General features: G+C 39.9%; 1 protein-coding gene and 1 long non-coding RNA gene across 3 annotated transcripts; both read left to right on the top strand.

The window, feature by feature from the left end:
- Positions 1–3,420: 3,420 nt before the first annotated feature.
- LOC143753655 (uncharacterized) lies at positions 3,421–4,297 on the top strand. Its single transcript, XR_013207790.1, has 3 exons — positions 3,421–3,668; positions 3,964–4,056; positions 4,214–4,297. It is a non-coding gene; the product is annotated as an uncharacterized LOC143753655 (long non-coding RNA).
- A 3,013-nt stretch (positions 4,298–7,310) lies between these two features.
- LOC143751812 (uncharacterized) lies at positions 7,311–12,679 on the top strand. Of its 2 annotated transcripts, XR_013207307.1 has the most exons (8): positions 7,311–7,476; positions 7,560–7,677; positions 7,790–7,881; positions 7,985–8,099; positions 8,840–9,112; positions 9,255–9,431; positions 10,377–10,551; positions 12,543–12,679. XR_013207307.1 is itself a non-coding variant. In XM_077244578.1 (7 exons), exons 1-7 carry the CDS (start codon positions 7,345–7,347, stop codon positions 9,700–9,702), a joined length of 1,095 nt encoding a protein of 364 aa, XP_077100693.1. In that variant the 5' UTR covers positions 7,311–7,344; the 3' UTR covers positions 9,703–9,752. The 2 variants fall into 2 exon arrangements, 1 of the variants encoding a protein (XP_077100693.1); XM_077244578.1 differs by lacking the exons at positions 10,377–10,551; positions 12,543–12,679 and adding an exon at positions 9,515–9,752.
- Positions 12,680–13,425: the final 746 nt, after the last annotated feature.

The raw sequence follows: 13,425 nt of genomic DNA, 5'->3' as shown, positions 1-13,425 counted from the left end.
GCTAAAGGGGACCTACTTCTTATTTACACATACTCCCAAATATATATTTTACACACATTTTTACACACATTTTTGTGTGTGTGTGTAAAATGTGAGTAAAATGCTTAAATTGTTAAACCCTGTTAATTTTAGTTAATATCTTCCTTTACTTTTTTCACAAACTATTTCAATCTTTTCAACTTGCTTTTCCATTTAGTCCTCCTGTGTGTATGCAGGTGTATGCAGGTGCTTTAAAGCAAAATGTCTACTCTATACTAAAATTCATTAAATAGTCTTGATTTTGAATTCCGCGTGTTTTAACTTAAACATTATATACAATTTCAAGTTTCACTTCATTTTGTAACACATTTGTATTTTATAATTAGTCAAATTTCCAATTGTTTTTGTTTTTAAATCTTAATAAAATTAATCGTTATGGTTTAGTGATTATGAAAGTTCTGTGATTTGTGGATGACTGATAAGCGCGAGTCTGGAGAAACAGTCGTATTTAGCCTACTCATTCTCATGATTGAGAACCGTGGTCTGCATGTGTTACATTATTGTGTTAATAATACCTAAAGTACCTAATTATGTTACATATTTATTTTCTATGAAAATTAGCGCGTTATTTACTTGCGGATAATAAAGTAGGGGAGCGCGGGGCACAACCTAATGCGGGGTTAAATGTAACGCGGACCTTTTACATAGTTAGTCAGGATCAAGCAGGTTGTGTTTCCGCTCTTTTTCTCCTGCTGACAGGAGACGCCTTCCCGCGAATTTGTGGAGAGTTTTGATAAGATTTCGTGAAGATACTGGACAAAGAGTGTTTTGACACTATATGCAAGTAAATTTTTTCATCATAGGTTTTTTTCGGTTTCTGAGTGTGGTGTGTACGTCACCACATCTAACTTTATCTGACATTAATCACTGTCTTGTTGGCTAAAACATAGCACCGTTTTGAAACATGTCAGCAACTCCTAGCAACTGTAAGCTAGGCTTAAAATATTTTTTACACTGCGGGGTTAGTTGTAGCACAGTGTTACAACTAAGCCGCCAAGTGTACAATGATAATCAAATGAAAACGGGAGCCACACAACGTTTCAGGTTTGAGTATTTATTTATATATTTAACTTTGGTGGACTTTCACAAACAATGTTGGAATTATGAATTGTTTTAGTTTACTATGCATTGATCACTTGTTTAGCCTGTTTTTAATGCAATAAACCATTTAAAATTTTATTTTAAGCTCGTTTTTATTATTTTTTACTGTTATTATTATTATTAATAATAATTGTACATGCAGCTGCCACACACAAATGTAATTCAATTACAATATTTGATGATTTTATTTATTTATTTATTTATTTATTGCAAAACTGTGCAGCCCTTTCCTTTATCTCTATCCATGATATTGATCCATAACAGAATGATGATTGGATTAGGGATGGATGTATGGATATCTATCTATACAGATGCACAAACAATATCAAACTATACAGATACAATAGTACTGAATGATGTGTGTTTCACACAAGTGTTACAACTAACCCCTCTGTCTGTTACAATTAACCCCGCAAATGGGGTAAGTTGTAACATTTAGACTTCTGTCACTTTCAGTGCAACTGTACGAAAATGGTCAACACAGTCTCACTCCCTACTCGTCAAATGTCTGACGCATGGCCAAGGGACCCTGGCGTCACTTTTTTGACGCACTGGGTATACCTTCGGCTTCATTTTTCAACGTGCGGGGCAGTCCCATAGACTTCTATAGAACTCAACAGCGTTGAAATTTGACGTCTTGGGTCGATCACCACACCGTCTGCCTTGTGGGTCGAGACAACAATAAATAAAAATAAAAAGGAATAGGCTACCAAAATGATCTATGCCAGGGCGATTAAAATGGCGGCAGCCAGATAATTTTTATCTGGCCCTCCAACTGGTGTTTGATGTTTAAAAACCCTCGCAATCTGATATCAAAGTGCCCTCAAAAGTTTAGCGCGTTCATCAGCGGTGAGTTTAACAACGCACATGGTGTGCAACCACATTCAGCGGTGAGTTTAACAACACTCAACTGCAGGTAAAACGGCATTCAGAGGTGAGTTTGACCAAAGCAACGCTCAACTGCAGGTAAAACGTAATTAAAAGGTGAGTTTAACAACGCTCCAATGCGCGTGCAAGTATGCAGTTTAAGCGTTTTCTTCTCATAGGTAAGATCTAGAGCATGCTGGATAACGTATTTTTATCGGAGGTTTGTTGATTTTAATATGCTACGATTGTGTTCAATTAAGCATTTTTTAAAAATTATTATTTTTATTAAATCCTCTAAATGAATAACGCTGACGTCACCATATGGGCGATCCCAAGGTCCATTGCGATTTTCCAATCGGTAAGTAGAAGGGTTAATTAATAGAGATGGATACTCTTCTTACATTTACACATCAAAAACTGTTGGATCAGGACAATAAATTGTGTTTAGAAACTTTAGATTTGTAAGGTGGTCCTTTTATGACGAGAAATGATAGAAGACATAAAAAATATAGCTTTCTGCACCAAATGTGCAGGCTAGCAAAGTTAGCTAATTGAATTCAAGTTCATTTTTGTCGCATATTATCATGTAAGGTACAATCATAGGGGAATGTAAGATTTTCATACTGAGACATACCGTGTTAGCTGTAATGTATGTCTGCGTTGGGATTCTTCTTGTTGTTGTGTGTCGTTGCTCTTTGCCCAGTGTTTTGTGCCCATTTATACACATGCTAGTCAGTGTAAATTAAATCAGTTAAATTAAATTAAAGAAATTAAATCAGTGTTAATTAAAAGCTAGTGTTCTAAACTACTATGACTGCTGAGGGAACTATTTGATAAAAAGGATCACAGGGAAAAAGTTAAAGAAATGTGTTTCCTTGTTAATACAAAAGTATAATTAATAACATAAACAGATTAAAAAATGGCACTGATTATCAGCCAAACTGGCATTTTGAATGGTTGGTATCAATATCAGACATGAGTGTCAAGATCAGTCCATACCTAGTGAGTTATTGTATTGTGAGTTTGCAGGCAACACCCAGCCCTACAGTATTCTGGCCTAATATTATAAGCACCCACAGACCTCCCCACCACAGCCCAAAGCATGGGCAAACTAGACCAACATTTTCTCAAGTTCTTAAACCTTTCAGTTATTTAGTATTTATGTAGTTGTATGTAGCATGATCTTCAAATCTGAATTTATTATCTTTCCCCTCTCTCAACAGGTTCCCTAGTCTCTTCATCATTTACTTCAAAACCTCAGCTTCGTTACAAAGCAAAAACAAAGGCACTTTTAAGAGCCACTTTTGTCTAGTTAATTGTTGTTAGTCTGTCTGGATCTCTGTTGTTTTTGCTCTTCCCCCCTATCCCTTTAGTGTTGTTTTGTTTGTCCTTGTTCATCATGAGTGACAATTCCAATTTCAAACAGGTCCTTAATGAGCTTGATGAGCTTGTTGAACATTCTAAATTAAATTATGAACTCCAGATCTTGGAAGATTTCATCAATAAGATGCCGGGAGAACAGGAGGCAGCACCATCCACCATCCATCAACCAGGCCAGGAGGCAGCACCATCCACTAGCCATCAACCTGTCAGGTGGCTGAAGAGAGACAGTGATGGAAATGTTGTCTATGACAGACCGAGATCATCCCGAAACCAAACGGGTCAGTTTTCTTTTTTCAGTCATATTACTTAAAGGAGTACTCCTGTGATTTTTCACATATATCTAAAACGGAGATATAGATTGTTTTACCACTTGGGATTGAATACATGAATCAGTCATGTGTCTGGTATGAGATATGAGGTTTTTATTACATACTCATGATCATCCAAAGTGGTATAGACAACGAAATTGGGCCAATAAAAGTATGTATCATTGTGTGGAATAAAATTAGCTTGTCAAAATCTATGGAATTGTAATGCTGTAAAGGTTGATTTGGGTTTTATTTTCTGCTACAGCTAGTCACAGCTACAGTCGTAAGACTGGTTCTCATACTAGGATGTTGGACAACAGCTTTGAGATAACCAACTACTGTCCTCCTGATACTGTTGGTATGTTCTTTATTTTGTGTCTATTAGTTCATTATGTTTATAGATTCTAATAATTAGAATGTAAATTACATGTTTTTGCGACAGAATAACCGACAACATGTTGCACACTTAGATAGTGTAGAAAATTGTTTTTAAATATGATGTACTATTTTAACAGAGACTTTCCTTGAAGAGCTAAACCACTCACAGGGTGATGACTTGGATGATCAGGAAACGGCACCAGCACCACCACAAGCTTCCTCAGACTGGTCTACTCGAAAAAGTCTACTCTCAGAGAGGTGGGAGAAAGAGAGACCCTGTCTGGTGAATACCATGGTGGCACAACAAAATGTGAACACTCAGATCTGCCAACAATGTGGCAGCAGTCCAGCTGCTGTCCGTTGTCGTGACTGCCGACCACAACCATTCTTCTGTGCTGATTGTGATGTCAGTATACACCGAAACCATGTCTTCCACAACAGGGATGCAACAATAGCTGGATTCTTTAAGCCATTGCCTCCAACAACCTGTGTCGTGGAGAGGGCTCTTTCCCAGTGTTGTAAGCTGTATTTCTTTGAGTGTCTTATTTAGGGCTGCACAATTATTGCAATCATAATTGCAATATGATCCAACACAACTGCCTAATGGTAAAATCTTCAAATATCATTTGTGACATTTGACTTTTATATTCACGTCATCCTCCTTGACTGTGCAACTTCTGGTTGGTGGGTGTGTGAAGGGTACAAAAACTCTGATTGGTGAACTTCAATCGGTCAGTGGGTGATAGTCTTGTACACTGGCTGTGCTTACCTATCAGGGGTGGCACAAATTAAAGAGACATTTGGAATATTGAACTGAATCAAATCATACACATTCAAAAATCGTATTGGAAATGGTAATCGCTTTATCTGTCAGAAAAAGTGCAATTATATATTGTGCAGCCCTAGTCCCATTCTCAGTTTATTTAAATAACTTTACAGTATAATAGGCTTCACGAGAATTTTTTGAGTACTTTCTCTGAAACACACTTAATGACCTTTTATCTTTAAAGCTTTTCAAATCATTAATGAAAAAAGAAAAAGAAAATGATTGCAGAATACTTCCTAGCTAGTACATAGGATGATGCATGTCTTTAATCCCTGCATATGAAGTGTCTTTCAGTGTGTATTGTGCCATTGGAGATGCCCAAAAAAATATGTAGTTGTTCTCCGGGATCGTTGAGTGTCAACACAGGAAAAGTTGTTTCTGTGGTTACAATGAATGGTAAGAATAAAATGAACTTAAGGGAACATTCCAGATCAAGTGGCTTTAGCGTCCATATCACATTCTGGGCAAAGTGCCCATAGGGACCTGGGTTGGACTTTAACCTGATTACACCCCATAGGGCTCTCCCACTCGCTTCCTGACACTTTTCATTGTCCTATTTGAATAAAAAAAAAACAAGGCTGTGCTATTGGCTTTGTAAATGTGTCCTGATCTATTTCTATTCAAACGTTCCCTATAGTGGTCTGCGCTGGGCAGGATTTTCAGTCCTGCGCCCCCCCCCCCCCCCCCCCCGTTCCCGCAATATTCTGGACCGTTCCGCAATAATGTGTTTTAGTCCCGCTCCCGCCCGCATCTATAACCTTATGTGCATCTCCCGCCTGTGAAAGACCCAGGATAGGCAGGAGGGATGTTCAGTTTTGCGTTCTGTCTCACAAAAGAGGCACTTGACAAATGAGAAAGACTGCCAGATGTCTGATTTTAAGTTTTATTAGTTCTGAATGTACTACATAGGTGATAGTAATGTAGGCTACTTTTCCTGATTTTTCCAGGACGATATGATCTCAGTATGCCTGAGATGAAATGTGAGGCATGCAAAGCCACATGGAGCGCTGGAGTGGATGACTTAGTCCGTAATGACTACTGGCCTGCTACCCTTCACTTTTCCACTGTGTACGCTACAGATGTTTTTTGTTCTTATGAAGAATTGAAGATGGCAGCACCAGGACTGTCCTGCCAAGCATTCTTAAGAATGCTTGATCAACGAACTGTCCGCTTTGGCCGTGTGAGTATGAGTGGTGGGAATCACTAACAACTAGTACTAGTATTGATGTGTATCGCAGAATGACTATGGTGACATTATCAACACATTGATTATTATAATTGGAGCATGTTGATGAAATCAAAACAGTGATTCAGCTATACTCGATACATTGATAGAACATCATCTAAGATTCAAAGTCTTTGTGTAAAAACTACCACTCAGTAAAAAATCTAAATTCGTACACTAAATGTACAAAAGTATTGGAGCAATTTATCAACTCAATCACTCAAAACATTAGACCTGTGTATAAGATCAAGTAGTGATGTCACATCCTAGTCATGCAGTTTGCATTCAGAAAAAAACAAATAGGTCCATAAAGACATTGGTTAAGTTTGCTGTGGGAGTCTTTTTTTTGGGGGACTTTGGTCGTGATGTTTTTTGTCCATGACATACAAAGAGCCAAAAGATTTCCAATGATGCACTTGGCTGAGCGGCTGCCTGTGGAGGCTCGATGCAGGAGGATTTGGTGTCACCTTTGACCTTATTCACTTTAGTTAACTTAACTGTGAATTATGTTGACATGTTTTACTATTCTGAAACAGACTGGGAAGATCACAGCAGACAGCTTCAGAAAAAGCTTTTTGGAGTGGGAGGCTGTTAGATTTGAAGTGGATAAGATCTGCAGGGAGGAGCATTTTATCTGTCCTGCATGCACCCCAGACATGCTTGCTGTTTCTGTGGACGGAAATCGCAAGCACTACCGCTTTAAGAACGCAGCAAGGTACTTACAAAATGTGTGTAATTTGCAGTGTTGTTAAAGTAACCTTTGCTGTGTCATATTGAAGGTCAATGTGTACCTTTCTTTCATTTAGATCTGAAGAACAAGCCTTATTTGATGGCATCTTCATTGCAAAAGATGAAGTAGAACGATTTGTGGATTACATTCATTCCAACACCAACCATGTAAACTTGTTGTATAATATTTCTAAAAACACCACCAATAACATTTTACAGTTGACATTGTTTGGGTGAGTCCTGACTATTTATATCAACCTTTTTCCATGTTGTAGGTCTCTGGAAGAGGTGTCTGTGGAGGGGAGTGGTCAGCTGCCAGGGAAACTTCTCAGAGATCCTCTAGTAAAATTGATGAGGAGGGACTTGAGCTTGCGGTCTGTCGACATGGAGTTTTTCTCGGCGCTCTCAACATGTTCAGGGGAGAAATATATGCTTACCCCCTCTACCTGCAGAACAAGCTGGCAAATAAGTCAATAAGCTTTTTTGCCATGGATGTAACCTGCAAGTACTGGCCCTACCTCAACAAAGTGACAAAAAGCTGCCCGGAGCTCCAGCACCTTCTGGGCATGAAACCATTCCTCTCAGTGTTTCATGCCAAAGCCCATGATTTTAAATGCGAGGTAAGAAAACATTACCAGGTTATTAACTGTCCCTAAACACCTGCAAAGGTATGTTGGCAGCTTTTAAGTATTTTCTTCAATAGGTTAAATGGAGTGGAGCTTACCAGCAAGGGGCCGGATTGACACTTGGGGAGGAGGTTGAGCAGTGTAACGCCTTCCTCTCTAGGATTGCTGTGACCACGAAGCACATGTCCAAAGCAGGTAAGGTAACCACACACTGCACTACTTAGATTGAAAGTGTTACAAGAAAATTGTAGCCAGTGAGGGACATGTGGTACAACACAGATTCGTGTATTTTTTTTCTTTTTTGCAGGACGTACAGACATGCTCACACTGATGGCCATGCGCTGGAATCAGCAAAAGTTTAATAACTTGGCTGCTTCACTTGCCTGCCGATATCAGAAGGTAGAGATGAGTATTGTTATTTTCTTATATTGTAAATACCTTCTATTGTATATTTTTGTAGGTATAACATTTTTCTTTTGTTTCCTTTTTTTGTTATTTGAAGGCCACAAAACGCCTGGAAAGCCAACTTCAGGACCTGGAAAGCATGAAAATCCAGCTGGCAGTGACACAGGTTGAAGTTGAGGGCTGGGTCACTGATATTAAGGAGTGGGCAGAAGGTGATAGTTATACTATTATTTCAATGTCTCAGTTCTGCAGAATAATGGGAGACATGCTTCTGCAAGTAATTACTGTTTTAAAATGAAATCATACATACACTGTTTTCTTGGTCATGTACTTGTGCAATTAAAATGCCAAATTTTAGTATGTAGTGCATGCACACTGGAAATCATGTCAAAACAAAGTGCCCTGAAAGTACCTGAATGGTGCACAGTCCAAAAGTTGGAACATTGGACATTTCGGTCACACTTTATTTTAAGGTGTCCTTGTCTTGTCACAGTGTAATTATACATTTAAGTACAGAGTAATATTAATTAACTACATGTACTTACTATAGGGTTAGGGTAGGATTAGGATTTGGTTGAGGGTTAGTTACATGTAATTATGCATAATTTATTGTTATTACTATTTTAAGTTCATGTAACATATGTAACAAGGACACCGTAAAATAAAGTGTTTCCGACATTTCTTGCAGTTAGCGGATCCCATCTTGGCTACTTTGTCATTTTCTTTGGTACCCTGTTACATACTTCCTATACACGCTAATAAATATGAAATGATTATTGAGACTCACCTGTCCTTCCTCCAGGAGCTTTTTTTTTATAAAGAAAAAAAAAGAAGCAAAGAGGGATAATCCTTATGACTTCCCTGTGGCGTTCTGTGTTACACTGAGACTTAGCTCGTTTCAGTTACTGCCATGAAAATGTAAGTGAAATGTTTACACTTCTTTTCTTCTCAGCAACAACATCCCAAAAGAATGCCGATCTTGACGCGGTGACCAGTAGAATGGAGGTGCTGGTGGCCAGCATTAAAAGAAGGTCCCAGCGCCTTTACAAAGACACTGATGGCAGCAAAGGTCGGGCCCGGATTCGGCGCAAAATCAGAGAGGAGAAGGCCATTCTTAGCTCTGTCGTTGAAAAATACAACAGTATGGTTCCAGATACAGAAAGAATCGTCTTTGACATCATTCTCTCTGACGAGACAGTTTGGCCATGGCAACTTTCACATGGTGGTATGTACACAAATCTGTTGACAATTTTGTTTGATTCACATAGTGGCACAAAACCAATTATGCCTTATCCCAGATTATCTCAAATATTATTTGAAAAATAATCATACTTACAATTTACTTATTTTCCACAACTGTATCCCAGACGCTGTAGATTTGAAAACCAAGAGGAAGGCGTTTGATGTTGTGATGGCAATAAGGAGACTTGAGGAGGAGAAGAAGATTGTTCTTTCTGAGATGGCAAAGCATTGGAAATCTCTCTCCACTCGTGCAGACACACTCAAGGAGATGTCATCCCAGCTTTCCAGTGAGGCATTGCAAAGTACGTATTTAAGTAATGTGTTGTAATACTATACTCTACATTGTAATTTTTTTTCTGATCATTTTTTGTTTTACTCCCATAAGGTGAGCTGTGGGCTCTAAATGAAGAAGGGATCAAGGGTTTCCTCAGCTTAACTTTGAGAAAGAAGCAAGAAGTCACCAGAATGATGAAGCATGCAAGAGACTGTTATGCTCAAGTTTTGACTGGAACAAGTATGGACTTCCAGAATGATTGGGATGGATACGACAGTGATTCTGAACTGTCAGATTGAGGATTGTCAGTTTGAGGAGCTCTCGAAGTGATAAATGACCATTAACTCACTTTTGGTTTGATTTCTTATATTTGTCAGTGTTTCCTTTGTTTGTTTGTTTTTAGTAGTGGGGGCAGGTCCTAAAAAATCACCAGTTAAAGCTGCCGTCGGCAAAAATTTTTTGATCATATTCAGTGAAATCGACACTATAATCCGACAGAACAACATTAATAAAGTGGTTTTAGAAAAAAACCCGAGCTTCTAAGTCCACCTACCCTTCTGGAGCGTGTTATTTGTTTTGCAAAAATCCACTGCTCCCGGATCATCGGGTCCAATCAGCGCAGGGGGGTGTGAGATCTGACTGTCAATCACAGGTCATGCACACGCCACCCCTCGCGCATGTTACAATCACATGCACACGCCTGAAGTTCGCCAGGGGTCCGTCAGATAGACATTCATGTTAATCCCTCGTCGTCGGATTAAGACGAAAGGAAACCATCAACGGTGATGCCGTCACTTAATGTGACACTGATGCCGTCACTTTATGCGACTGTTGGTCTCGTAATTTTTAATTGTCACGTAATTTAATCTATTGATTCGTGACATGGATTTATTACAAAGCGAAAGTGACATCTCTTCACCTAAAACAAGTTTTGTGTATATATCTAATTGATCTTTCTACCTCTCTGTTACAGCTTGAGAAGTTGTATGCCCTTGGCATGAAGCCTCTGCTGCTGATTGCACATCCTCCTAAGGTGGTGACAGGGAAGTGCCAAATTAAACTAATGCTGCCAATGCATGCCAACCTTAGCACATCAGCGAAGACATGCCTTGACAATGTGGATGCCATCTACAAATTGATGGTTGAAGGTGAGGTTGCATTTATTTAACCTTGAAATGCATACACATGCATATATTCACTATCCGTTGTACAATTGTTGGTGTTGTCACATTTTCCAAACAGCAAAGACTAGAAATTCTGATCTGGCTGTAGCCTAGCTGCAACCTAGAGTCATTTTAAAGAGCTGGTATTGTGGAAAACAAGAACAAAAATTGCTTTGGGATGATGGCAGGGGTCACCTGTGCTTTAAAATACATCACTTCTATCTGCTTGGTAGTTTTAAGTTATTGGAAATTTTGAAATCCGCAGCTAAAGTGGGAGCGCCATTGAGGCTGAACTTTTTAATGAGTCACACTCACTGTCAAATCAAATATGCTGAAAGCTTTGGCACAAGACCACCAGCAGACTTATTTAGTCACAGTTTGCATTTCAGCCAGATGACCAGCCTGGAAGTGTGCTAAAGCTAAATTAGTGACCTCCAGCTAAATCCAATCAATAAAAATGTCAGTACTTTGATTATTTAAATTCACACAGCTGTATGTCGATAAGCTTTTGCAGGGTTTTTCCTGCATAGAGGCTGCATAGTTTTGACTGGGCCTAAACACTCAGCTGGGAAGCTAGCGCAAATGGGAAACAGGACTTCCTGTGGTTTCTCATAAAATAAAAGACGGGACTCTGACTCTATAGTAAAGCAGAAACCAGGTTACATTGCTGTCTCCATCTCTCTCCTCTGTGTTCTGTCTCTGTCTGAGCTGCACACACACTTATAGCAGACCTATATTAAAGGCTGATGGTGGCTTTGGCTGTATTCACAAAAAATCCGCCAATGTGGCTCCTTCCAACAGGGTTCTGTGGAGGTGGGGTCAACCGGTCAAGTTTATCTGTGCTTTAGAATGTAACCGAAGTGAATCGTGTTTAAACAGCACGAGACAATCCTACTCATTTTGCCCTTTAAGACTAACTTGTGTTAATGTATTTTTTAAAACCAATGGGAGTCAAAAGTAATTCTACTACTTGTGCCACTGCGAATAGAGATTGGATGTGCAAATAAGAACCTTACGGCATGAAAGTCACTGAGACCACAACCAGTGTTGGGCAAGTTACTCAGGAATTACTCCTGTAAAAGTTATAATATTACTATACTTTTTACAGGAAATTAAAAGTTACTAGTTACGTTACTTGTCACGTTACTATATTACTTTTACTATCCCGCACCCTGCCCCTTTCTAAAAAGTGACAAATAACCTGTTTAGTCCGCTTATTTTAGAAATGAATCCACTTTACTGGAACAATAATTAACATTAGGAGTCAACAATCAGCCAAACTTTACACATTGCTGCCTCTCCGACCAGGTGATGCTATACAGAGAAGCAATGTGCATATTTAAAAATAATAAACTGTCCCAACTAATAGCTATCTAATGCTATTTAACTAATAGCATATTGATAAGAGCAGCATGGAGTATGTTTTTTTACAAAACATAACGTTTCCTAACATCACTGGCTGAAATAAAAAATAAAGCAAGTCAACTCCGATTTGTGAACTAATGTTGTTCTGCACATGTATTTATAAGAGCAGTATTCAGCGTTTTTACAGAAGATTCAACTTTGCTTAATACCACTCTCCTGACGAGTGCATGCATCACTGGCAGTAGCATCCTACACCCCCAGCACTGACGTTTCTTTTTATAAGTTCTACATGGCTGCTTCAATAAATTAGATTTAGAATTGTTAGTGATTGTAAACATTTTGATGGTCGCACAAAGCTTACAATGGATGACAATGTTCTTTGCGTCTTAGACTGTGACACAATAATGGCAATACTTAACAGCTGTTGAAAGAACACATATCTAACCCATTCTCCATTCTTCCTTGACTCCTCTGCCCCATGCCTTTCAGAATCCTGTGGGTAAAATCCATCTTTTTTTACCGTCTAGGTTGATTTGGGTTGCATTTATTTTCACTTTGGCCTAACTGCATGTTATATATTATATTTGTGTGTGTTCCATGTCCATTTATAGGTTGGACAAGACTCAACCCAGACCAACTGCCTCAAGAAGAGAACTTCATCTTACATTTGGTGCCGTGTGACCAGTCACCACAACAGGAAACACCAGCCACACCATCACAAAACCAGGCTCCATCCCTCCACACACCACTACACTCAGCTCCACTCATCCAGGAACCAGCACACCTGGCTCTCTCAACCCACACACCACTACACTCAGCTCCACACATCCAGGAACCAGCACACCTGGCTCTCTCCACTCACACACCACTACACTCAGCTCCACTCATCCAGGAACCAGCACACCTGGCTCTCTCAACCCACACACCACTACACTCAGCTCCACTCATCCAGGAACCAGCACACCTGGCTCTCTCAACCCACACACCACTACACTCAGCTCCACACATCCAGGAACCAGCACACCTGGCTCTCTCCACTCACACACCACTACACTCAGCTCCACTCATCCAGGAACCAGCACACCTGGCTCTCTCCAGCCACACACCACTACACTCAGCTCCACTCATCCAGGAACCAGCACACCTGGCTCTCTCAACCCACACACCACTACACTCAGCTCCACTCATCCAGGAACCAGCACACCTGGCTCTCTCAACCCACGCACCACTACACTCAGCTCCACTCATCCAGGAACCAGCACACCTGGCTCTCTCAACCCACACACCACTACACTCAGCTCCACTCATCCAGGAACCAGCACACCTGGCTCTCTCCACTCACACACCACTACACTCAGCTCCACTCATCCAGGAACCAGCACACCTGGCTCTCTCAACCCACACACCACTACACTCAGCTCCACTCATCCAGGAACCAGCACACCTGGCTCTCTCCACTCACACACCACTACACTCAGCTCCACTCATCCAGGA

Source organism: Siphateles boraxobius, unplaced genomic scaffold (assembly GCF_051911475.1).
Source record: "Siphateles boraxobius isolate OS27281-9 unplaced genomic scaffold, OSU_SipBor_1 1, whole genome shotgun sequence".
NCBI classification, from domain to species: Eukaryota; Metazoa; Chordata; class Actinopteri; order Cypriniformes; family Leuciscidae; genus Siphateles; species Siphateles boraxobius.
Note: the sequence above shows the minus strand (reverse complement) of the source record. Positions and strands in the feature narration are given on the sequence as shown.

Coding starts and splice junctions, on each gene's coding strand:
- LOC143751812 (XM_077244578.1), top strand. CDS start 7,345: ATGGATGTAACCTGCAAGTACTGGCCCTACCTCAACAAAGTGACAAAA. Junction 8,100..8,839: donor TATTAAGGAGTGGGCAGAAG/GTGATAGTTATA, acceptor TTTTCTTCTCAG/CAACAACATCCCAAAAGAAT. Junction 9,432..9,514: donor TTCCAGTGAGGCATTGCAAA/GTACGTATTTAA, acceptor TACTCCCATAAG/GTGAGCTGTGGGCTCTAAAT.